The sequence below is a fragment of the Cheilinus undulatus genome, linkage group 2, assembly GCF_018320785.1.
Source record: "Cheilinus undulatus linkage group 2, ASM1832078v1, whole genome shotgun sequence".
Taxonomy (NCBI): domain Eukaryota; kingdom Metazoa; phylum Chordata; class Actinopteri; order Labriformes; family Labridae; genus Cheilinus; species Cheilinus undulatus.
Genome location: NC_054866.1, coordinates 977,472 through 1,003,405, shown reverse-complemented (window position 1 = coordinate 1,003,405; position 25,934 = coordinate 977,472). Strand labels below are relative to the sequence as shown.

The 25,934-nt window shown below is 38.5% G+C and overlaps 1 protein-coding gene across 1 annotated transcript in view; it reads left to right on the top strand.

Annotated features, from left to right (window-relative positions):
- The window catches only part of pcp4b (Purkinje cell protein 4b), a 59,527-nt gene extending 51,160 nt beyond the window's left edge, over nucleotides 1-8,367 (top strand). Inside the window, exon 3 of the mRNA XM_041812735.1 lies at nucleotides 7,808-8,367. Coding sequence (XP_041668669.1) covers nucleotides 7,808-7,938 — 131 coding nt within the window. The 3' untranslated portion in view covers nucleotides 7,939-8,367. The remainder of the gene's footprint in view (nucleotides 1-7,807) is intronic.
- Nucleotides 8,368-25,934: the final 17,567 nt, after the last annotated feature.

The following is a 25,934-nucleotide window of genomic DNA, read 5'->3' as shown; positions in this document are numbered from 1 at the left end:
ACCTTTAGGACTTATAAAGTTGACTTTCTATCTCAGATTTTTAGCCTTTAATCTCATTTATTTATTTATTTATTTAGCATTTGTTTGACATGGACACAGTAACATTGATGCTCTGATATTTAATCATTTAGACTTTTTTTTTCGATATCTTAAAATCATTTATCATCACTGTTTAATTTCTCCTATGATTCAGTACCTGTGAAAACTTGGTTGACAGTTTTCAGTTAAATCGTGACCCTGTTTGGCCCTCAGGTTAGACCTGGATCCAGATTTTGGCCCCTGCTGTGACTGAGTTTGACACCTCTGAACTAAGCCATCACTGAATCCATAAAAGCCAGAGATCAGTATATTTTCTTTTGTTATGTCATCCTCAGTTATTTTTGTAACTTTTGTCTCCTTTAGAAGCAGCAGAGCAGTATGACACCACCTTCCTGGTGATGTAGATGAGTCTGAGGGAAAAGTTCCCTGTGCTGCTGTGTTAATCATGTTTCTGATGGAGCATTTGCCTCTAGAAAGGTTTTCATCCGTCTTCTGTGACACTTGTCTCCACATTTGGCGTCCAGATGTTGCATGCTTGGACCATATGCTCCATATGTTCAGTGACCTTATGGGTCCAAGCCCCACACAGCCTGTCCCCGTCGCCACGGCAGCTGGGTTGGCTTTCTGCAGCTTTACATTCAGCTGTACTGACGGGAGCATCGAAGGGCGACCCTGGCTAGTCCCAGTATCATGTTATCACATGTGAAAGAGTCAGTTGCTTCTTCATCCACAGATCGAGTCTGCTCCATTTCTGCGCTGTGTTGTCAGAGAGCAACATGAAAACTCCTCCCAGCTCGCTTCAAACCGGCACAGGCGTAATTTCAAATGGGCTCACCTTAGAGATCAAAGTCATCCTTTTATAATTAGCCTTCAAGCTCTCAGAGCAGCATGACCCATTTTACACTCTATTTAATTAGCTTCACTGTACTCAATTAAAGCTGGAGTAAATGTGTCTTATTCTGTCACATACTGCTTGTAAATTGTTATCAAATATATGTATATGTATATATATATATATATATATATATATATATATATATATATACCATCTTTCAGACCGAAAGGGCATAAAACATCTTTTTATTTGTTTGTTTTGGACCCGCTAGGTTACTGAGACATTTGCTTCTGAAGGAAACACAGACTGACTAAAAAGAACAGCAGCCGGCAGAGCTGCATCTCAAACCCTCCTTCTGAAGGAAACACATAGACTGACTAAAAAGAACAGCAGCCGGCAGAGCTGCATCTCAAACCCTCCTTCTGAAGGAAACACAGACTGACTAAAAAGAACAGCAGCCGGCAGAGCTGCATCTCAAACCCTCCTTCTGAAGGAAACATAGACTGACTAAAAAGAACAGCAGCCGGCAGAGCTGCATCTGAAACCCTCCTGCATGTGGATTCATGTATCGATTGCTGTCGCTCATGCTTTGCCACCCTCTGCTGTTTCAGAGCCTCAGGGTCATTTTTCTTTTTTCCTTGTGAGTTTCAGCCACAGACATAAAACAATCATCAGAAACACATGCAAATCCTTTACAAACACTCAGAATACCTCTGAGGCTGGAGCCTGCAGCTTTAACAGCAAATCTTGAGTCTAAGATTTGACGGATGCTGCAGCTGCAGTCCTGTTTGGATTTAAGTGTAAAGGTCCAGGGTTCATATTTCTCTGTTCTGATTTTAGTTAAAGTTGAATGCTTGTTGAGCTTGTCTCAAATAATAATGTGAAAAAACATGAATGACTCTTATTTCAAAGGTTGTTTCGCTAACTGATAGCAATCAAAGAATTCAAAGATTTTCAGATCTCCCTGAAATGTTGCTCATCAGAATATTTAAACACATAAAAAGGAAAATGCAGATTACAGGGCTGGCATCTTCTCTTTCTTCTTCTTTTTTTTTCTACATTAGTCAAACTTTAATGTTTAAAGGTGCAGTGTGTAATATTTAGCCTCATAGCATTTAGCTGAACAAACTTGGTCAAATAAAGCAAAACATTTCTAAGACGGTCTATCTAAATAAGTGTTTAGTCATCTAAATTCAAAAAAGCTATTTTGAAAAAAAAAAAAACAACTCAGAATAAACCTTGAATTCATATATAGGGAGGGTCCCCTCCATGGTTACCGCCATCTTAGATTTTTACATGTTTCCATGGTAACATAGAGGAAAAAGGGAAAAAAGGATAAATAAAGTTATTGTATTGTATTCACATTACAGATACACATTAAATTCAACTGGTTTCCACAGTTTAGAGTACTTGAACTTGACTTTTCAACATCTGGTTAATGATTATTGCACATTATATGGAATTATCAGCAGTTTAAAAGGAGAAAAACACAAAAATAGATTTGTTTTTCATGGCTTTGATGAGAAGAAATGTTGTTATTGCTCATGAAGTTTTGATTTGACATTAGAAATGTGAACCTATACATGTTTAGAACAATCAGCAGTCATTTTTGAGTCTAGGACTCTGGGTGTGCAAAACAGTGCAAAAGATAACTATAAACATAGGAGACAATTAGTGCAAATACAGGTGGAAAAATGCATTCTCAACATTCTCAGTAAAATATTGTTATTGCACATGACAGACACGCACAAATGCCACTATCTAACGCTATTTTTAGAAAACTAAACACCACTCTCGCTCTCTCTCCTTTGACTCTCTTCCTTCACTCTCCTTTCCCACTCGTCTTCTGCCAAAGCTGCCGTTTTTTATTACCATAATATACAGAGCTTAACAAATGTATTAGAGCACCCTAACCCTAACCAAAGTCAGGTTTCTGCCACAGCTGCCCTAAATTAACAGCATTGGTAATTACCAAAATCATTGTTTATGTTTCTGCAATGGTTAATACACCAATATGTAGAAGCTCTTTAACCCAAATGATATTTTTAATGCTAAAATAGAATTATTATTGTTATCAATGAATTTTACAATTTACTGATTTACAAAAAAACTGAAAAAATAATAAAGCACATTAATATTTTTTGATTAATGTGTCAAATTATAGTTATTTACTGTTATTCCTGAAGAGAAAAATGAGTTTTAGTGGTTGAATGTTATGCTTGATTCATTTCTGACTTCTCAGAGTCAGTCACACGTCCTATGTGTAAAAGTCATTGCTCTATTAAATCATCAATTGTGATTTACCACATTTTGCGAAAGCTGAATTCAGTTTGACTATCCTCGTCTAGGCCTGAATACTGCTGGACCTGTTTGATGAATGAACCCCTTAAATAGAACCCATCTGACAAAGTGAAGGAGGAAAGATCTCCAACACATCATGGAACCATCTAAAAAATCAAGAACTGATGAGAAACAAAGTCACTGACATCTATAAATCTGGAAAGGGCTACAAAGACTAAGGCTTTGGGACTCCAGCCAACCACAGTGAGAGCCTTTATCCACAAATGGAGAAAACTTGGAACAGCGGTGAACCTTCGCAGGAGTGGTCGGCCTGCCAGAATGACTCCAGTTCAGAGGGCACGGATGATTCAGAAAAAACAACAACTGAGGCTCAGTAGATAGAGACGTCGTTTCACAATCAGAGGGTTGTGGGTTTGATCCCCAGCTCCTGCAGTCACATGTCGATGTGTCCTTGGGCAAGAAACTCAACCTCTGTTTGCTCCTGCCAGTGCGTCAGTGGCGTGTATGGAATTGGTATGAAAGTGTATGAATGGGATTAGCTGGGATTAGATGGCCAGTTCTCCACAGCAACCTCTGCCATCAGTGAATGAATGTGTGGGTGAATGGGTTGGTGTGACCTGTGGTGGAAAAGCGCTTTGAGTAGTCAGATGACTAGAAAATCGCTATACAAGCTCAAGTCCATTTACCATCTACAGACCTGCAGGCCTCACTGACTTAGTTAAGGTCAGAGTTCATGACGCAACCATCAGAACAACACTGGGCAACAATGGCATCATGGGAGAGTTCCAAGGCCAAAACCACTGCTGACCAACAAGACCCCAAAGGCTCGTCTCACATTTGACTAAAAACATCCCGATGATCCCCGAGACTTCTGGGAAAATATTCTGTGGACTGACCAGACAGAAGCTGAACTTCCCGGATGGTGTGCGGCCCGTTCTATCTGGAGTCAAACTAACAGCATTTCATCAGAAGCTTTATACCAACAGTCAAACATGGTGGTGGCAGTGTGGTGGTCTGGGGCTGCTTCGCTGTTTCAGGACCTGGACTACTCCCTGTAATTAATTGATGGAACCATGAATTCTGCTCTCTAGCAGAAAATCCTGAAGGAGAATGTCGGGCCATCAGTTCATGACCTCAAGTTCACTTGGGTTATGCAGCAGGACAACAATCCCCAACACACCAGCAAGTCCACCTCTGAATGGGTTAAAAAAACAAAATGAAGGTTTTGGAGTGGTCTAGTCAAAGTCTGGACTTAAATCTGACTGAGATGCTGTGGCGTGATCTTAAACAGGTCATTCACGCTGGAAAACCCTCCAATGTGACTGAATTTAAACAATTCTGTAAAGAAGAGTGGGACAACATTCCTCCACTGCCAAAGATGGAAGAACCAGTCATTAGGGTTAGGGGTCAATGTCTCTTTCACATGGGGCCAGGTAGTTTTGGATGGCTTTTTCCCACAATAAATAAAGATAATCATTTAAAAACCTTATTTTACTGTTATTGACTGAACGATTATTGGTCAATCCAGTATTCTATCAGTGATAAACTGGCTTAACCTTGCAAAGCAGATGGATTTGCCTGTTTCCATGTTTCTCACTGGTGAATCCATCTTGCAAAGCTCCCATCTGAACTGTTTGGGCCCGGTTAGAAAGTGACAGGACCAATCAGCAATGAGGGGCAGTACTTTCAGGCATGGTGGAATTGTGAAGTAAGGAAGCAGCATCAAGAGGCCTGTGCAGTTATGGAGGAAGAGATTAGTGTGGATGCTGCTAAAGCGCCAGTTTTATCAGAACTTGATGACATTTCTCTGTTAAAAGAAGAACAAAGAACAGCAGTGAGTTGTTTTCCTTTCAACAACCACAAAAGTCGAGTACTGACATGTCTACAGTCGCCATGGTTCACGTTACTCCTTGGTAATTTTGCACCTCGGTCGTAGCTACGCCACGTGTTTTGTTGCTCTGATTGGCCCGTAAAGATGTGACAGACAGAACGTTCATCCAATCACACTCAGTATTTTTTTCAAATCCTCTGCCCTTTCCCAAACACTTAGTATTGAAGGTTTTCCAGATGTGTGAAACAAATTCATGTGGCATGTCAGGGTAAAAGTGGCTGGTTTTAATGGAAACTCTTACATTGGTGCAGGGAGGGGAGACAGATGTGCTGAGTTTATGTAATGATAAAATTGAGGGGGTAAATATGAAGGAATACCCCCACTGGTATACACCGACTTCAGCACCCATGGGTCGGTGCGTGGGTGTGATTTTAGTCGACCTGGTTCCACTGTGGCTGAACACAGCCAAGGCTTTCACAGTTACAGTTTCTTCTTTGACAGTAGATCACAGTTAGGGTTAGGGTGCCCTCATGCACTCAGGATGCACTCATCACTCTGGCCATCTAGATATCTTTACCAAACTATTACACAGTAGTGAGCATGGTTGGTGTCGGTAGAGTGCGTGACTTGGTGTTGAATGCAGCTGGGGAAGCAGAAAGCATCAGAGCATTGAGAAGTTCAATATGAATGAATGCAGGACTCTGCTGAGCTTCACACAGCAGTGTGTGCAGAAAAACAGAGTTAGTGACTGTCAAACCTCATAAACCCATCTTTTATTCACAATAGAACATAAACAACATATCAGATGTTGAAACTGAGATATTTTACCATTTGGTTAAAATATTAACTCATTTTGAATTTGATGGCAGCAACACATCTCAAAAAAGTCGGGACAGGGCCATGTTAACCATCATGTATCACCCCCTCTGCTTTTAACAACAGGCTGTAAACATCAGGGAGTAAGGAGACCTTGCTGGAGTTTAGGAGAGGAATGTTGTCCCATTCTTGTCTGGTGATGCTCCAAATGTTTTCTATTGGTGAAAGGTCTGGACTGCAGGCAGACCACTTCAGGACCCGGACTCTTCTCCTGTGAAGCCATGCTGTTGTGATGGATGTGGTATGTGGTTTAGCATGGTCTTGCCGAAATAGTCAAGGCCTTCTCTGTAGGGGTGGGTAAAAATATCGATTAATCAATGCATCGCAATATTTCCTCCCCCAATTCAATATCGATTCAGCAAATCCTCTGAATCGATTCACCTCCTGGCCAGTGGGGGTCGCTGTGCGCTGATTCGCGTTGTGTGGACAGAGGCCACACTCGACCAAACAACAACTAACCATAACCATGTTATGTGAGGTTTATCACAATTTCCAAGAGGACAGAAATATTATCAAAGTTTACATGCACTTTACTTTTTCAGTGTTTAAACAGAACTGTCATGTTTTTTTGCTTTTGTACTCCATATGCACGAATAAGTTATTATTGTGCAAATTTTTATTTTCAGATGTTTTATTGCTCAAAAATGTGAGGTGACCTACCAAATATGTTCACATGGGCATGAAAATAATTATTAAAAAATTGTCAACGGACTATTTGTGTATTTCTACTTCTTACTGAATCGACATTGAAGCATTTAAGTCAATTTTGAATCAAATCGATATCGAATCGAATCACAACCTAAAGAATCGAGATCGAATTGAATCGTGAGGTTCTTAACAATACCCAGCCCTACTTCCCTGACAGAGACGTCTGGATGGGAGCATGTTGCTCCTCTCTCTACTGTTCAGCATTGATGGTTCCTTTCCAGATGTTAAAGCTGCCCACACCATAGACACTAATGCTAAGGGATGGTATTGAATATTGACCTCTGACCTTGTCCTTAACTCACAGAGATTTCTCCAGACTCTCTGAATCTTTTGATGATATTATGGACTGTTAATGGTGAGGTTCTTCAAAGCCTTAGCAGTTTTATGTTGAGGAACATTTTTCTAAAATTGCTCCACAAATTTTAGATACAGTTTTTTTGCATTGGTCAACCCCTTCCCCCTATCCTCCAGCTGTTTTTCATCAGTACCACTTACTTTTCCAGCCTTTTGTTGCCCCGTCCCGTCAAAATGAGCTCATATTTTTCATGGAATGGTACACTGTGTCAGTTTCAACATCTGTTGTGAAGAAAATATTGGTTGATGAGACTGGACGATCATTGCTCTTTGTTTTGTTTACATTCTTCTACACAGCGCCCCAACTTTTTTGGAATTGCGGGGTTGTATTATCTTTATGTTAGAGAGTTAACCCTCATATTCCACTGTTGTCTGCATCTTTACCTCCATGTTCTTCAGAAGTTCACTGACCGTGGTAGCTGAAAGCAGCTGCTCTCTGCTTTAGGGATTACAGACATGTCCTCCTGGTCACTGCTGGCTGATCTCCACAGAGGATTAACAGCTGTAGATAGATTCATGCATTGACCTTTGACCTGGGACACAACTGCTCAGACTCCTCTTGGGATCTCTGCTACTATTATAATCAAGGATGAGATTTATGAGGAACATTTACGTGACTGCTGTTCCCCAGATCGAGAAATGATGAGCCTTTGGTTCATGGAGGCATTTATATTACTGACATCTACCAGCATATAAAAACCATTCACATATGATCCCACATGTCACAATTCTAGGCTAACTCTCCTTGAATCTAACACTACAGCATCTGGAGGATCCCAAAGACCAGACCTAACGGTGACCTGTGACATGTCTGTGTCACATCTGTCATGAGAGTCACATCTGTCAACTCTTTTCTCTTTTAGATGCTTCCAAGACGGACGTCCCAGAAGACTTTGACATCGACATGGAGGACCCTGAGACTGAGAAGGCAGCCGTGGCCATTCAGTCCCAGTTCAGAAAGTTCCAGAAGAAGAAACGTGACGAGAAATCCTAGTGGGCACCATGTTGCTCGGTCACTGTGTGCAGAGGTGGAAGGTGGAGGCGCTGGCACAGTGACTATGGTGTGACTTTTGCATGTAAACAGATTCCCGCTGGAACTTGAAGGGTTGTGAGGGGTCTGAGGGGAGAGAATGCAATAGCCTGTTTATCAAACCACACGTCTGTGAATTTTCTCCATCCTTACTATTATTTATTATTGAATCACTGTTATAGACTGATAGAGTTATGACGTCTGCTGTCTGTCCTGTAGTCTAGCTGTTAGAATATATTTTAAACTAGCCTCATAGTTTTAACTGCTCTGTTCTTCCATGTTTCCCATGTATCCTGTAACTGTAACTGTAGGAGTAGACAGAGAAAAGCTGGCGTCAAACTGAAGATTGTTTTGGCCTGGATGTCCCGTCTTACACAGAGAGGCATTTCTTTCTTACCCGCATGGTTCTGTCATCCTTGTATCAATTTACATTGAATAAATAAAGACTCGGTATGAAACTGTTGTGCCTGTAAGTTTGACAAACACCTTGAGATAGTTATGAAAGTGTCTGTTTTTTGTCTTCTAATACGCGCTGCACAGACAGCAGAGGGACTTCTTCTCTGATGACAAACTATAAATGGAAACCTCCTCAGACTGAGCTCACCTGGGTTGCCTCCTTTCCCAGCTGGACGACCTGCTCCATGCAGGGCCAGGCTGACTGACTGAGGATTCACACAGACCTGCTGGATAATCTGCTGTATGCTTTCCATTCCCTTATGTGACGCTCTTCTTTGATTCTTATGAGTGTAAACAAAAACAGGGTCTGAGGGTGCGTTGGCATTTGATTCCTGTGCTAGCTGACCATCTGCTTCTCCACACTTTCTTTGACTTCCATTCTGCTCTGTGTTCATGAAAAGGCAGCCAAGATCCTGGCTTTGAGGCAGCGATCACAAGCACGGCTTTTGAAGTCCATCACTAAACAGAACAAAGCTTCCTTCATTGGAGGGATTTCTGCCCAGCCATGTTGTGTGGTTTTCCTCATTAGTCTGCTGAAGGAAATAATCTAAAATCCCAAAGATGAGAGGACCATGTCTCTGCTACAGTTTAAAGATCCAGAGCAAAAACATTGGAACAACATCAGCCATCACAAAAAAATAATTTATTACATTCATAGCAAAGCGTCCATCTAGAATTGGAGTTATTTTGAAGCCATGCTTGCTGGGAATCAGCCTGTTTGATTTGGACTCAATTATAACAAGTCCTGGAAGGGCTGAAAGTGGCAAAAACAGATTTTCATGTAAAAGTTTAGTTTTTTTTTCCTGTGATTTACTTCACTCCATTTACTAAACTCCAGATTCAGCTCATACAAAATAAAAGATTCCAAGACTGTTTTTGCTCACATATGAAACAAAAACACCCATCTGAAAATATGGGAATATTGTGGAAAAGTCCAATCCTTAAAGGTTTCCTGAGCCTTCATTCTCTCACTCTGGTTCAGTTCACACAACCACAATCACGATGAAGACTGGACAAATGTCCAGAAGACAATCACTGACACCCTCCATGAGGAGGGTAAGCAACAGAAGGTCACTTCTGAAAGGTCAGGCTGTTCTCAGAGGCTGTATCAGAGATATTTAAGGAGGGTCAGCCACAGAAGGTCACTGCTGAAAGGTCAGACTGTTCTCAGATGCTGTATCAGAGATATTTAAGGAGGGTCAGCCACAGAAGGTCACTGCTGAAAGCTCAGGCTGTTCTCAGAGGCTGTATCAGAGATATTCAAGGAGGGTCATCCACAAAAGGTCACTGCTGAAAGGTCAGACTGTTCTCAGAGGCTGTATCAGAGATATTCAAGGAGGGTCAGCCACAGAAGGTCACTGCTGAAAGGTCAGGCTGTTCTCAGAGGCTGTATCAGAGATATTTAAGGAGGGAAAGCCACAAAAGGTCACTGCTGAAAGGTCAGACTGTTCTCAGAGGCTGTATCAGAGATATTTAAGGAGGGTCAGCCACAGAAGGTCACTGCTGAAAGGTCAGACTGTTCTCAGAGGCTGTATCAGAGATATTTAAGGAGGGTCAGCCACAGAAGGTCACTGCTGAAAGGTCAGACTGTTCTCAGAGGCTGTATCAGAGCAGCTTCATGGAAAGATGACTGGAGGGAAAAGTGTGGTAAGAAACTGAACAGGGATGAGTTCAGCCTTCAGAGGACTGTCAAACAAAGCAGATTCAAGAACTTAGGGGACTTTCACAAGGACTGGACTGAGACTGGAGTCAGTGGATCAAGAGCCTCCACGCAGACAGGGCCAGAAGATGGACTACAAGGTGTTCTGTGTGTCCAGCCAATCCTGAACCACAGATGTCATCACGTCTCACCTGGGCTAAGGAGAAAAAGACCTGTACCGTTGCTCAGTTGTCCAAAGTCCTGTTTTCAGATGAAACTAAATCTTTAATTTCATTTGTAAATCAAGGTCTCAGGGTCTGGAGGATCTGAGAGGCCCAGAATCCAAGGTGCTTGAAGTCCACAGTTTTCACAAGGTTCCTCCACACTTTTGAAAATCAAATTAAAGACTTTTTAAGAACTGTCAAAAATGAGAGGTGTGAGATTTGTCAATAGACCGGACAAGGGCAGAATTTCTGATTTAATGATTGTTTACCAAATGTCAAATGGTACAGGGCAAAATAATGTTTTGGGCCAATAAAGATCCGAATTAGATGACTTCTGGCACATTATTCTATCAAGATACATTATACTGGTGCTGAGCTAATTCTGAACAGTCTAACTGTTAAAAAGTAGAAACAAGTTTTTGTAAGTGAAGACTTGTTAAAATAACAGTGGGCGTTGTTTCACAACTGCACCGAGTTTTTAAATCATAATAGGTCAGAATAAATCAGAGACAGGTCTGGGGTCTTCCTCTAGGAAATGCAGAACAGTCCCTGAATTATGGAGAATATTTGTGCAACAGCTTGTGGGGGAAGATGATTAAAATCGTTTAAGGTTAGGTAGAAAACAAAGATGGTAAGGACATGACTTTTTATCGCCTTAAATTTCAAATGTGCAATTTAAGACTTCTTAAGACCTTTCAGTCAACCAATCACAATGACTTTTGCTTATTCAGGTTACTGATGTTTTCTCCTTCTCCAAGGGTCCATTACACCTGAGCAAAGACACAACGAGCATGATCCTTGATATTCTTTTGGCCCTCCAGGGCATGGGTGGGCCCCGGGACTCCAGCCCTGGTAAGGATGTGACTTAAAACAGGCCAGAACGTCACATAGATGCAGGAATTCATGCAAAAAGAGCTCCAAACAATTACTGAGTGATAAATGAGCAAAATGTTAGTGAAGGGCAACACTTCTGTGTTATAAATCCTTTTTCTGGACCAATGATGGTGATATTCATATTCTGAGATAGTGGATGTTTGATTTCTGTGAGCTGTAAGCCGTAATCATCAAGATCAAAATAAAACAAGCATTCAAATATTTCACTTTGTATGAGACAAATCTAGACTTTATGGAAGTTTCACTTCTTGGATTAAATCAGAGGAAAAAATTAACTTTTCCATGATGTTCTGATATTTTTAGATGTGCCTGTCTTTTCTCGTCCACAGGGTGAGGATAAAGGGCAATATATTTTCAACCCTCCAAATACGGGCACTTTAATTTCATGAGCTCATGATAAATGTGATTTTTCATTCTCACACCTTTCAACATCCTAGAAGTGTTAATTTCATCGACTAAAACTGTGACTAAAAGTATTTGTCAACAGCCTTTTTTTTCCATGACAAAAACCAGACTAAATATAACGAAAAATAGATTCCTTGACTAAAACTAGGCTGAAATGTTTTGAGATTTAGTCGACTAAAACTAGACTAAATGTTTTGAGTTTTCATGGCCTAAAACAAGACTAAATGTTTTGAGTTATCGTTGACTAAAACTAGACTAAATGTTTTGAGTTATCGTTGACTAAAACTAGACTAAATGTTTTGAGTTATCGTTGACTAAAACTAGACTAAATGTTTTGAGTTATCGTTGACTAAAACTAGACTAAATGTTTTGAGTTTTCATTGCCTAAAACTAGACTAAATGTTTTGAGTTATCGTTGACTAAAACTAGACTAAATGAGTTGAGGTATCATTGACTAAAACTAGACTAAATGTTTTGAGTTTTCATTGCCTAAAACTAGGCTAAATGTTTTGAGTTATCGTTGACTAAAACTAGACTAAATGTTTAGAGTTTTCATGGCCTAAAACTAGACTAAATGTTTAGAGTTTTCATTGCCTAAAACTAGACTAAATGTTTTGAGTTATCGTTGACTAAAAGTAGACTAAATGTTTTGAGATTTCGTTGACTAAAACTAGACTAAATGTTTTGAGTTTTCATGGCCTAAAACAAGACTAAATGTTTTGAGTTATCGTTGACTAAAACTAGACTAAATGTTTTGAGTTATCGTTGACTAAAACTAGACTAAATGTTTTGAGTTTTCATTGCCTAAAACTAGACTAAATGTTTTGAGTTTTCATTGCCTAAAACTAGACTAAATGTTTTGAGTTATCGTTGACTAAAACTAGACTAAATGTTTTGAGTTTTCGTTGACTAAAACTAGACTAAATGTTTTGAGTTATCGTTGACTAAAACTAGACTAAATGTTTTGAGGTATCGTTGACTAAAACTAGCCTAAATGTTTTGAGTTTTCATGGCCTAAAACTAGACTAAATGTTTAGAGTTTTTGTTGACTAAAACTAGACTAAATGTTTTGAGTTATCGTTGACTAAAACTAGACTAAATGTTTTGAGTTTTCGTTGACTAAAACTAGACTAAATGTTTTGAGTTATCGTTGACTAAAACTAGACTAAATGTTTTGAGTTTTCATTGCCTAAAACTAGACTAAATGTTTTGAGTTATCGTTGACTAAAACTAGACTAAATGTTTTGAGTTATCGTTGACTAAAACTAGACTAAATGTTTTGAGTTTTCATTGCCTAAAACTAGACTAAATGTTTTGAGTTATCGTTGACTAAAAGTAGACTAAATATTTTGAGTTTTCTTTTTTTTTTATACAACTACTTTTTATTAATTTTCATGCTTGCCACCACAGGGTACATAGCCTTTTTTTTTTTTTTTTTAACAGTACAATAACATAACATACCATAACATAACATAACAATATAACACAATCTACATTCTTCCATTGTGGTGTCGTAACATAAAATATTTATACATTTATACATCAAGACAAAAGAAAAGAAAAAAAAAACAAAAAAAAAACAAAAACAACAACACAGTAGACACTTACAACATTTCATATACCACTCATACAGTCTCGTACCCCCCCCCCCCAAGAATCACTCTATACACCTGTACATATCCTCATACACACAAACACTTAACATTGGTCCCCGTCCTGTGTTCTCTGCTGATCCCCCCCTTTACCCCACAACAGTAAAATTGAGTGTTTCAATAATTCGTATTTCATAATGCTTCATGAATCTGTTTCCATACATCATTAAATTGTTTCACCTTATTGTTATCTTCAGCCAGTGTCTTTTCTATTGTCAGGTAATATCGCATCAATCCTTTCCAAGCATATAGAGAAGGAGCCTCTGTTTTTTTCCAATGTTTTAAAACTAACTTCTTATAAGCTAAGGCAGAGAACAGAATCTGCCACCCCAATGGATAGTGGATTGCCTCAGCATTCTGGAAGATGCAGAGTGCAGCTGAGAAGTGAATTTGTTTTTTACATACACCAGATATCCAGTCTTGAATCTCATTCCACACTTTCATCACTTTAACACATGACCAGAATGAGTGGATAAGGGAGTCAGGAGATCCACACTTCACACACTGATCAGAGGAGTTTGGATAATAACTATGAATTTTATCTCTTGTGTAGTATATTCTTGTCATAAGTTTGTATTGTATTAAACGTAGGTTTTCATTTCCAGTAATGCTATTGGTGAGATATACACATTTCTTCCACTTTGTGCTGGCATCCTTAAATTGAAGGACTTCATTCCATTTGGTCTGGAGCTCTACAAATGAAAGAACATTGTTATTTTCAAATATATCTGAGAGATACTGAATACCTTTTTTCCTCCAACTGTCCCAGCTCAGTTCCCTATTTTGGAGTTTTATCGATGGATTGTTCCAGATCTTTGTTTTCTTAGGTATACTAAATTCCACTGCTAGTATATTTTTAATTTTCTGCCATGATTTTAAGGTGCTATTTATAACAAAGTTGGGCACTTTTATTTTATGTTTTATAAATAGAGAAGTAAGTAAGTTATAAGGTTTTAGTTGGTCATTTTATATGCCTATCCAAGGGTCTTCATTGGCATCATTAATTATTCGATCAATGTAAAATGTCTGTGAGGCATAGTAATACAATTCTAAATTTGGGAATTGAAGACCTCCTTCTGTTCTCTTGTTTTGGAGAAGATTCCTGCTCACTCGATTTGCTTTATTTGACCAGACAAAGGAGGAAAATAAAGTATTGATTCGCGTGAAAAACTGTTTTGGAGGAATAAGAGGTAATGTTTGAAAAATGGAAAGGAATTTGGGTACCCATATCATTTTAATTAAGTTTATTCTTCCAATTAAGTTAATAGGCAAATCTGTCCACCTATCAAGAGAACATTTTAATTCACTGATCAAAGACTTGAAATTGTCTTCATATAGCATTGTTTTATCAGAACTTATAATGCATCCTAAATACTTTATTTTTTTTTTTCCATTGAAAATGCTCAAAATCTTTTGAGATGTACACTGTTCTTTGTTAATTTGCATTAGTTCTGTTTTTTCAATATTCATCTTATAGCCTGATATTTTAGAGCAGTCCTCAATAAGTTCTTTTACTTTTGGGAGAGATGTCTTTATATTAGTTAAATATAACATTAAGTCATCTGCAAATAGACTCAGTTTACATTCTTCTTTACTTACCTTTACACCTCTAATTTCTTGTGTCTGTCTAATTTTCTGGGCTAAGGGTTCGATTGCCAAAGCAAATAATGAAGGGGATAAAGGGCAACCTTGCCTTGTGCCTCGTTTTAAACCAAATATCTTTAAAAGAGTCTCATTAACATAAACTTGGGCAATAGGGGATTTGTATATTGTCTTTATCATTGCTGTTATTTCTTCTGGGAATCCATACATTTCTAATACTTTAAACAGGTAAGCCCACTCTAAACGGTCAAAGGCTTTCTCTGCATCGACCGCCATCAGTATCAAATCTAGTTTTTGCTTCTTAGCATACTGGATTAATGATACACAGGTTCTAATGTTAGTTTTAAGGCTTCTATTTTGTATAAAACCAGTTTGATTATAATGAATTAGACCTGGAAGTATTTTAGCTATTCGATTATTTAAAATTTTAGTAATAATTTTATTGTCACAGTTAATCAAGCTTATGGGGCGATAATCAGATGGCTGACTGCCTTCACGTCCTGGTTTTGGTATCACATTAATTATTGCTCGATACATTGTTTTTAGAAGGATATGATGCTTCCATGCATTATTAATAACATCAAGAAATAAAGAACTAATCTGAGTCCAAAAAACGGAATAAAACTCAACTGGTAATCCATCATTACCTGGTGCATTCCTTAAGGAAAAACTGTCGATTGCTTTTTTAACTTCTGATACTGTTATGTCTTTTTTTTAGCTCCTCTTTTTGTTCCTTATTTAGAACTTCCAAGTAGACTGATTTTAAGAAGGGTTCAGAATAAATATGTGTCTTATCAGATTTGTATAAGTTCCTGTAATATGTCTCAAATCTTTCATTTATTATTTTATTATCTGTTATTGTTTTATTTAAAAGTTTGTCCTTTAGAACTACCGTATTTCTTTTTACTATTTTTTTTTACCAAATTGCTCAGTTGTTTCCGTCTTATTAGCAGATACATATGACAGTTTATTTGTGTTCTGTTTAATATCCTGAACTTTTTTAAGTAACAGACTGTCATATTCTAGCTGCAGTTTTTGCAATTTCTCTAAATCACTGATGCAATTAGTCTTTTTATGAACATTCCGGAGAAATTCCATGGATTTTCCCACTTGGTCAATCTCTCTAATTCTTTTTTCTTTTTCACTGAGAAGGATATCATTACTCCTCTAATATAAGCTTTAAAGGCATCCCAAATAATGTCCATCTGAGGTCTGTCTTCAATTGTAGTGTTTTCAATATTTGTATTCATGAATGTCTCAATATGATTTTTAATGTAATTCTGAAATTCTATATCAGTTAAATGTTTTCGGTTCATTCTCCAGATTTTCTGAGCATATCTATTTATTAATGGTACCATCTGACATGTCACTGCAGCATGATCTGAAATGACTATATCATGAATTTTAGTTAAGTTAACACTTCCTAATCCTCTAGTAGATATGAAAATGTAATCTATTCGGCTGTATGATTTTTGAGCATGGGAATAAAAAGTATAATTTTTACTCTCGGGATGTATTACCCTCCACACATCCTGCAATTCATTTGTGGCCAGAAATTCTATTAGACATACTGGTGGTAGTACTTTCCTTTTATTATATGAACTGTCCTTTATACTAAAGATATTATTCAAATCACATCCTAATATAATGATTCCTGTAGGAGACGTATCAAGTATCTTCTGTATTTTACACAAAAATGATCCATCAGATAAAGGTGGGTAATAAATATTGATAAGTGTATATGTAGTTCCAAAAATACCACATTTTATGACTAAGTATCTACCTTCTGGGTCTGCATATTGTGAGTTTAGCTTAAAGGGGATGTTCTTATTAATTAGTATCCCAACTCCTCTACTACAGGATGTAAAAGTGGACTCAAACACTTCTCCAACCCATTGTCTCTTAAGATATTGTATTTCACCAGTTTTAAAATGAAGCTCTTGCAAAAAGACGATATCTGATGAGAACTTTTTTAAATGACCCAGAACCTTTTGTTTTTTAACACCTTCTTTTAGTCCATTTATATTCCAGGTACAAATGGTAAATCGATTAAGTGCATTTTCCTTATCTTTATTTTTTATCATTTTTTATTGAATTTTTAATTTGTCTTAAAACACATAACTGTTTCAAGGTCAGGGAAGGCCTCAGCAGAGAACCAGGACATCAGCCATATTGCAACAGGACGAGACATAAACAAAACGAAAAAAACAGTAACTAACACACACCCTTTGAGTTTCTCTTCTTTAAACATGCTTCATTGAGCTATCCTATTCCACCCTGTGGTGTAATCAATGGCCATAATAGAGCCAGTAATAGTTGACAGTTTACATGGGAGACGTATTTCTGGGATTCCTCCATCCTCAGACTTTTGATATCATTCTATTAAAGAAACTTTATTTAGTCTCAAATATCAGCTATAGGCTAACTTTTTAAATTATAACTATTATAATAACAAAGATGTGAGGCTCAATCCGTACAAACAACGCTCAAATCAGATTTAACTGTGGAACTTAATTTAAAAGGAGCTTAAAATTACTGAAGATTCTTCCTTGTTCTAACAAGTTTTTTTTTTGTTTTTTTTTCCTTCACTCCTTTTCATTATTTTAAAAAGTAAAATCAGTCAAATATCGTATTTACCTGATAAATGAGCCTACACTTTTCCATACTCAGATCAGTGTTCTTCGTTGTTAAACACTGCACTCTCAACACAGAGTTGGATGTTTCTTGCGGAGCTCCAGTAAAGCTTTCTCAGGTGTGGTAAATTTCATCCTCTCCTCATCCACTTGTACCTGCAGGACCGCTGGATACCGGAGACTAGTTTTTATATTCAGTTTGTGTAATTGTTCTCTCAGTGGCCAAAAAGCCTCACGTTTCCTCCGTAGCTGCGTCTACATGTCCGGAATAATCCTATATTTGCTCTTTGCTGTACTTTGTCCCCGTGCCTTCACTGCTTTGAGGATCATTATTTTCTTTTGAAGATGATGCAGCTTGAAGATAATCTTGCGTGGGAAACTCGCATTGTCTCTGAGTGGGCCCAGCCGGTGTGCGCTCTCTATGTCCGCCTCTGTCAATGTAACTTTCCACTCCGTCTCCAGTAGTTTAATCAGGAAGGTGGTCATCCCAACTTTTCCTTCAAGGGTTTCAGGCACATTAAGAAGCCTCAGATTGTTCTGGCGGTGGCGATTTTCAAGTTGATCGATGTAATCCATTGCAAGCTGAAGTTTATTTTCAAGCTCTTTTATACGGCGTTGATGAGCATCTTGTTGCACCCCCTGTTCGTGCATTTCTCCAATCAGCCTTTCAGTCTTTTTATCCAAATCGTCCACTCTTTGAACCACCGATGACAATAGTGTATTTGTGGCTGTTTGGAGATTTAGGAGTTTATCAAGTTTGCCTTCCAGATCATCAAACCTGGCGTTCGCTCCCATCGACATGGCGTCCTTAGACCGTGTTAACATGGACATCGACTGTGTGGCTTAAAGAGTTCGTGTTTCTTCCTTCTCCCGTCGTGCTAGTTCAAGATGACTTCGTTTGCTTTTAATTTTCTGGCTCTGGTAAAATAATTCTTTACAAAAAATAACTTATTTTCGCCATTGCTCACCACGTTACAGGTGGACTCTAGCTCATCCGACCTCTCACGCCGCGCATGCTCAAAAAACTCTCACGTCCTAAATATTTTGAGTTTTCATTGCCTAAAACTAGACTAAATGTTCTGAGTTATCGTTGACTAAAACTAGACTAAATGTTTTGAGTTTTCATTGCCTAAAACTAGACTAAATGTTTTGAGTTTTCATTGCCTAAAACTAGACTAAATGTTTTGAGTTATCGTTGACTAAAACTAGACTAAATGTTTTGAGTTATCGTTGACTAAAACTAGACTAAATGTTTTGAGTTTTCATTGCCTAAAACTAGACTAAATGTTTTGAGTTTTCATTGCCTAAAACTAGACTAAATGTTTTGAGTTATCGTTGACTAAAAGTAGACTAAATGTTTTGAGTTATCGTTGACTAAAACTAGACTAAATGTTTTGAGTTTTTATGGCCTAAAACAAGACTAAATGTTTTAAGTTATCGTTGACTAAAACTAGACTAAATGTTTTGAGTTATCGTTGACTAAAACTAGACTAAATGTTTTGAGTTTTTATGGCCTAAAACAAGACTAAATGTTTTGAGTTTTTATGGCCTAAAACAAGACTAAATGTTTTAAGTTATCGTTGACTAAAACTAGACTAAATGTTTTGAGTTATCGTTGACTAAAACTAGACTAAATGTTTTGAGTTATCGTTGACTAAAACTAGACTAAATGTTTTGAGTTTTCATTGCCTAAAACTAGACTAAATGTTCTGAGTTATCGTTGACTAAAAGTAGACTAAATGTTTTGAGATCGTTGACTAAAACTAGACTAAATATTTTGAGTTTTCATTGCCTAAAACTAGACTCAATGTTTTGAGTTATCGTTGACTAAAACTAGACTAAAATGTTTTGAGATTTAGTCGACTAAAACTAACTAAAATATTTTGAGATTTAGTCGACTAAAACTAGACCAAGATGTTTTGAGTTTTGGTCAACTAAACTAGACTGAAACTCAAATGGATAGAAATGACTAAAATCTGACTCAAACTAAAATGCATTTCATTTAAAGACTGAAACTAAGACTAAAAACATATCTGCCAAAATGAACACTGCATCGTAGGAAGTGAATCTGAAGGAGAAAGATCCTTTACCCAAGATCAATCAAGACTTTAGGCCTGTCAGCTTTTTTTTTGGAAGTTGTTATTATTATTTACATTTCCTAAGCCTCTTATCCTGTTCGGGTCGTGGGGGCCTATCCCAGCTTTCATTGGGCGAGAGGTGGGGACGACTCACCAACCACAGGGCTGACATATCGAGACAACCAGGCACTCTCACAATCACACCTACGGTCAATTTACCGTCTCCAGTCTCCAGTTACTTATAGCTATTGTGACTGATGGTCAGGCTCTGAATGTCAAATGTTTGTCATAGTTTCCATAGTTAGGCAGACTGCAGTCTTACCTGTACTACTTTAGCTGAAGAACAGACTCTTCCAGAGGGATCATTGTAAATTTTCTGAAGACATGTTTCTTGTAGCTGAAGAGATTTTTTCCTCCAGTGGTCACCAGAGGTTACTGTGACTTGGAGGGTGATGTCAGTGAGCAGGTTAGGACAAGACCAGCACTTTCTCAGCAGGCTTCTATAATGAGGTGTCTGCAGAGTTGTCAGGAGACAGGGGGTTAATTTAGAACGCATCAAATGGAAGAAGTTCCCTCCAGTGTTCACACCACACTCCCTGAGCACTCCTCTCTGTGGCCTCACATGATCATTGCTGTTAGTCTCATTATTTCTCCTCTCTGCTCTGACCTCCGTCTCTCACCTGTGGGGCTCAGATTCTCTGTTGATCCAGTTCTCGGTCCAGCCTCGTCTCCAGTCAAGGACCTGCTGAGAACAAAGGTTTTTGACAGGATGATTGTTTTTCGTTTTTCTGTTGTCAAAAAGGTCAAACTGATATGCTCACTGCAGATAACTAGAACCAACAGCACCCAGCTCGGTTTCTCCAACGATCATGGCTGCCCACCCCATGGCTTTCAGAGCTGACAGGTCCAAACGTGACAGCAGAGGCTGAGTTAGAGGTCAAACGCCCGGCTAACACATTCAGTCACAAAGAAGTCCTCAGTAGACTCACTTTTTAAAGAAGTAGTGAACTCTAACAATTTTTTCAGCTGTACACATAGCTATCTGACTGAACTATGATAAAACACATGCTGGTGTTTTTTTCTGACATTTGCACCAAACTGATTAAAAAAAACTGTATTCTATGGCTTTTAATTAGCTCAAATGGACATCTGCCTTGAAAATCTTTTCTGAGAAGGTGGGGCTTATGTGACGTAGAAACCTATCGATGGTCGGTTTCTACGTCACAAACTCTAATAAACGGTAGGCCGTTACCGCCGCTAACTTACTTTACCATTCAGAGACCACTCCCATCCTCTCCTGCACTGCCTCAGCTCTGAGAGCTCTGACTTTAGTAACGCCAGCGCTGGAGCCAATGGACCGAACAGGTAGAGCTCAGGACCACCACAGTCTGCCACCACTCCACAGCCTGCTTCAGGGGACTCTGGAGGGGAAATCCTCCACCTCTAAAGATCGCTCTGAGGCAGCAGTGCTGCAGGACTCTGTGTCACCTTCTGGAAAGGGGAAGTCACTGTCACTCCTAACCTAGCACGCCACATAGATCTGTTCGCCAGTGAGAAACACGGAAACAGGCGTATCCATCTGCTTTGCAATGTTATGTCACTCCATCTTCATCTGGAAAACTCTGTCATTTGAAAAAAAAACATCCTTTTCCCCTCCCTCCTCTCAGTACTAAACTGCCCACTTTCTGTGCATGTTTTAAATCCTGAAGTGGGCGGAGATAGCCTTGGGCTGGGGGTTCACTTACACTTTAATTTCAGTAAAAATGTGTATCTTTGAATGCATATTTTTCTTGAATTTAAACTTTTCATGATTGAGCCACAACAACTGCAGGTTTGAAAAATTTAGCACAAACCCCCCCCCCCACAAATTTGACACCGAAAACCATTAGTCTCTGAACCAAATACAGTTAATCTGTGATTCAGACTGAAAGGAATTAATCCTTTAATTCCAGATGGCTATTCCTAGAGGGGGACAATTTTGACTTAAAAAAATGGAGTTTTCACATATGTTAAGGCCCCAAAACAGACCTGAAAGAGGTGAAAAAATCAAGCAAAGCAGATAGAAGAGGGCTCTGGCACTGGTCAGTGCTCGGGCCCTTATAATTATACTTTTTTTAGTAAAAGCGCTTTCAAAGTGTTGTACATAAAGTTAAAATAATGAAAATAAACATTTGATAATAAGAACGTTTAAGAATGTAAAAACTACTGAAACAAAAGAAATGCTGTGATTAACCCGATTAATTTTTTTAATCAATTAACAGCATTATATACTAAGAAAAAGCCTCTATTTCATACATAAGCCACCTAATTCGTCCCCTCCACAGAGTCCGCCATCTTGGATTTTTCATGTTATTACAGTACTATAGGGAGTAGTACCCTACAGAAACCCCTTTTTCTTTCAAATTCTGCTGGTTGCCATGTTTCAATGATCATCGTTGTCTAGAATCTGACCGTTTGTTTTTGGTAATTTTGCACACTGCACCTTTAAATAGTTTCACCCCTCACATGAACACAAGGACGTGTAGCTGAGCCCTGGAGGACGGATATCCTCTGTGGACCTGGGGATGACTGTAGGATCCTCTTTAGAGTCTTCTGGATGGAAAATAAAACAAACAAGGAACCACGCTGACACGAGAGAGCTTCAAGGACAATCTGAAAATCTCTGCAGGGCCTCCTTTTAGCTGAAGACAAGGTCACCCAGTGGGCTTTACTTTTCTAGAACCATCAGATGTGAGCAGAGCATAATGACAACAACAATCACAGCAGTTCTACCACATTATCTGGTCTTTATTGATTGGACAGCTGAAGAGAGACAGGAAATGTGGGGGAGAGCATGGGGTAAGCAAAGAACCAAGGAGGATGGCGTTTGAACCTGGGACCACCTCACTGAGTCTCTAAAAATAGAGCACTTCCTCTTCCGTGGAAACTTCCAGGGCTCCAAATGACGGTTCTGAATGGGAAAAGGATGACAGAAACAAAGACGTCTAAACATCTGGATGTGGATTGTGAAAATTCTGAGGTGCTTGTCATGGCAGAATAATCCTCTCAAGCTTACAAAGCTGATCTGCTGTGAGGATCAATTCCCTTTGGTGTAAAGGTCATCGGACTCTTTGATAAAATACAGGCGGAGAGCTGGCGACTGAACTGACAGGAGGAAAAACAGAGAAGGCGTTCACTCTAAACTAAAAACGTCAACTTCACAGAGAAACTAGGGAAGGACATCTCCAAAGATTCATCATCACATCATCAGCATATTTGTACCGACCGACTGGTGTTTGTACCGAGATCATCTAAACCGGGGCTCTGGCAGACTAACGGAGAAGTCTGAGCTGTTGTCCTTGTCCTTGGTAGCCTCAGCCTCCTTCCCCACATTATCCCCTAGTCTCGCTCTCCAGTTTTCAACTCTGCTGCTCAGCTGTCCTTTCTAAGGAAAGTCAAAACTGCTGTTTTTCATAACAGAGAGAAAAAAGTAAAAGAGAGAGAATCCAAATTCCTAGTACAGAGTGCTGCAGACCCTTTAAAGCAGTGGTTCTCAACTGATGGATCAGGACCCATAAAAATGTGGCAGTAGCTTTATGATGCATGGAATCCCTAAGTGGACATGCAGAACATCCAACCTTGGGAAAATGGAGTTCGTTGTATGCATGCTTATCCCTCTGTAATGATATTCTTGGATCTGATTTCTCAGGAGGTGGTGGGTCCTGATGCCAAACCAGCTGAGAGCCACTGATGAGGCTCCAGGGTCCTGATCCAGGTCTACCTGTGGGTCAGAGTATACCTGAATGTTAGTAACTCCATGTCCTACTTTGAGCCAGTGGAACCAAAGGTGTTAAAATAATGTTCATGTCTGCTTTTTCTTATGCATCTTTGGCGTACAACCACACTATCTAAGCTCAAATAAATAAAATCTGTCACCATCGTCTGAAATACCCTTTTATAGCTGCACGTTAATGTTTTACTTTTTCCCTAGTGGATGGCATTTTCCTCATGTCTCTGCAGAACAAAATAAAGTCTCTGCTAAGATCCACTGGATCCACTTAGGTGATTTCCTTAAATATTACTATAAATATTGTTCTATCCACATACAAACTCCTTGTTCCGATGTTTCACTCATATTTTCTGCTCTTTTGGTGTCCTGATAGTGTAAACCTGATCCAGGTTCCAGTCATGGTGCTTGCATGAATAATTCACAGAGCTCCAGTGAAAGCAGACTGTTGGGCTGCTCCTGCTGTCTCTCTCCAGGTTATCACTAGTAGTTTTCTCGTAAACATTCCCTCCCTCCTGCTCAAAGTCTTCCATCGATTTCAGAATGAACAAATTAACACATTTCCTAAAAACAGGCTTTTAAGTGTAAGGAATGAGGATGAATAAGGAAAAAGACTTTTGCTGACGTAGATCTGTTGGCCAAGCCTAAAACATTGCTAATTTATTTGTTATAAATATCTGAAGAAAAGATCAAATTGACTGATATAATTAATTTAAAGCTAATATCCGTAGGTAGCTTTATCATGCTGATAATACCCATCCCGGAAATTTCTGAGTTGTTTTTTTCCTCTGGACAAAATGGCCAGAACAATGACCAGACATTTAAACAGCCATATGTGACCAATAATCAACTTTGTATGATCAATAGCCAGCTATATGTGATCAATGACCAGCCATATGTGATCAATAACCAGATATATGTGATCAATAACCAGCTATATGTGATCAATAACCAGCCATATGTAATCAATAACCAGCTATATGTGATCAGTAACCAGCCATATTTGATTGATAATCAGCTATATGTGATCAAAACCAGCCATATGTGATCAATAACCTGCTATATGAGATCAATTAACAGCTATATATAATCAATAATCAGCTTTGTTTGATCAATGACCAGCTATATGTGATCAATAACCAGCTATATATCAGTAACCAGCTATATGTTATCAATAACCAGCTATATGTGATCAATAACCAGCCATATATGATCAATTACTAGCTGTATGTGATCAATTACCAGCTTTATGTGATCAATAATCAGTTTAATTGATCAATGACCAGCTATATGTGATCAATAACCAGCTATATATCAGTAACCAGCTATTTGTGACCAATAACCTGCTATGTGTGATTAATAACCAGCTAGATGTGATCAATAACCAGTTATATGTGATCAATTACCAGCTATATGTGATTAATTACCAGCTATATTTAATCAATTATCAGTTTTGTTTGATCAATGACCAGTGATATGCGATCAATGACCAGCTATATATCAGTAACCAGCTACATGTGATCAATAACCAGCTATATTTAATCAATAATCAGTTTTGTTTGATCAATGACCAGCAATATGTGATCAATAACCAGCTATGTGCGATTAATGACCAGCAATATGTGATCAATAACCAGCTATATGTGATCAAAAACCAGCTATATGTGATCAATAACCAGCTATATGCGATCAATGACCAGCTATATGCGATTAATAACCAGCTATATGTGATCAATAACCAGCTATATGTGATCAACAACCAGCTAAATGTGATCAATAATCAGCTATATGTGATCAATGACCAGCTATATGTTATCAATTACCAGCTATATGTTATCAATAACTAGCTATATGTGATTAATGACCAGCTATATGCGATCAATTACCAGCTATATGTGATCAATAACCAGCTATATGCTATCAATGACCAGCCAGATGAGATCAATAACCAGCTATATGCAATCAATGACCAGCAATATGTGATCAATAACCAGCTATATGCGATTAATGACCAGCAATATGTGATCAATAACCAGCTATATGTGATCAAAAACCAGCTATATGTGATCAATAACCAGCTATATGCGATCAATGACCAGCTATATGCGATTAATAACCAGCTATATGCAATCAATAACCAGCTATATGTGATCACTAACCAGCTATATATGACCAATGACCAGCTATATGTGATCAGTGACCGGCTATATGTTATCAATTATCAGTTTTGCTGAAAAATGACCAGCTGTATGCGATAAATTACCAGCTATATGTGATCAATAACCAGCCAGATGTAATCAATAACCAGCTAAATGTGATCAATGACCAGCAATATGTAAACAGTAACCAGCAATATGTGATCAATGACTAGCTATATTGGATCAATAACCAGCTATATGCGATCAATAACAAGCTATGTGTGATCAATAACCAGCTATATGCTATCAATAACCAGCTATAAACGATCAATAACCAGCTATATGTGATCAATAACCAGCCAGATGTAATCAATAACCAGCTAAATGTGATCAATGACCTGCAATATGTAAACAGTAACCAGCAATATGTGATCAATGACTAGCTATATTCGATCAATAACCAGCTATATGCG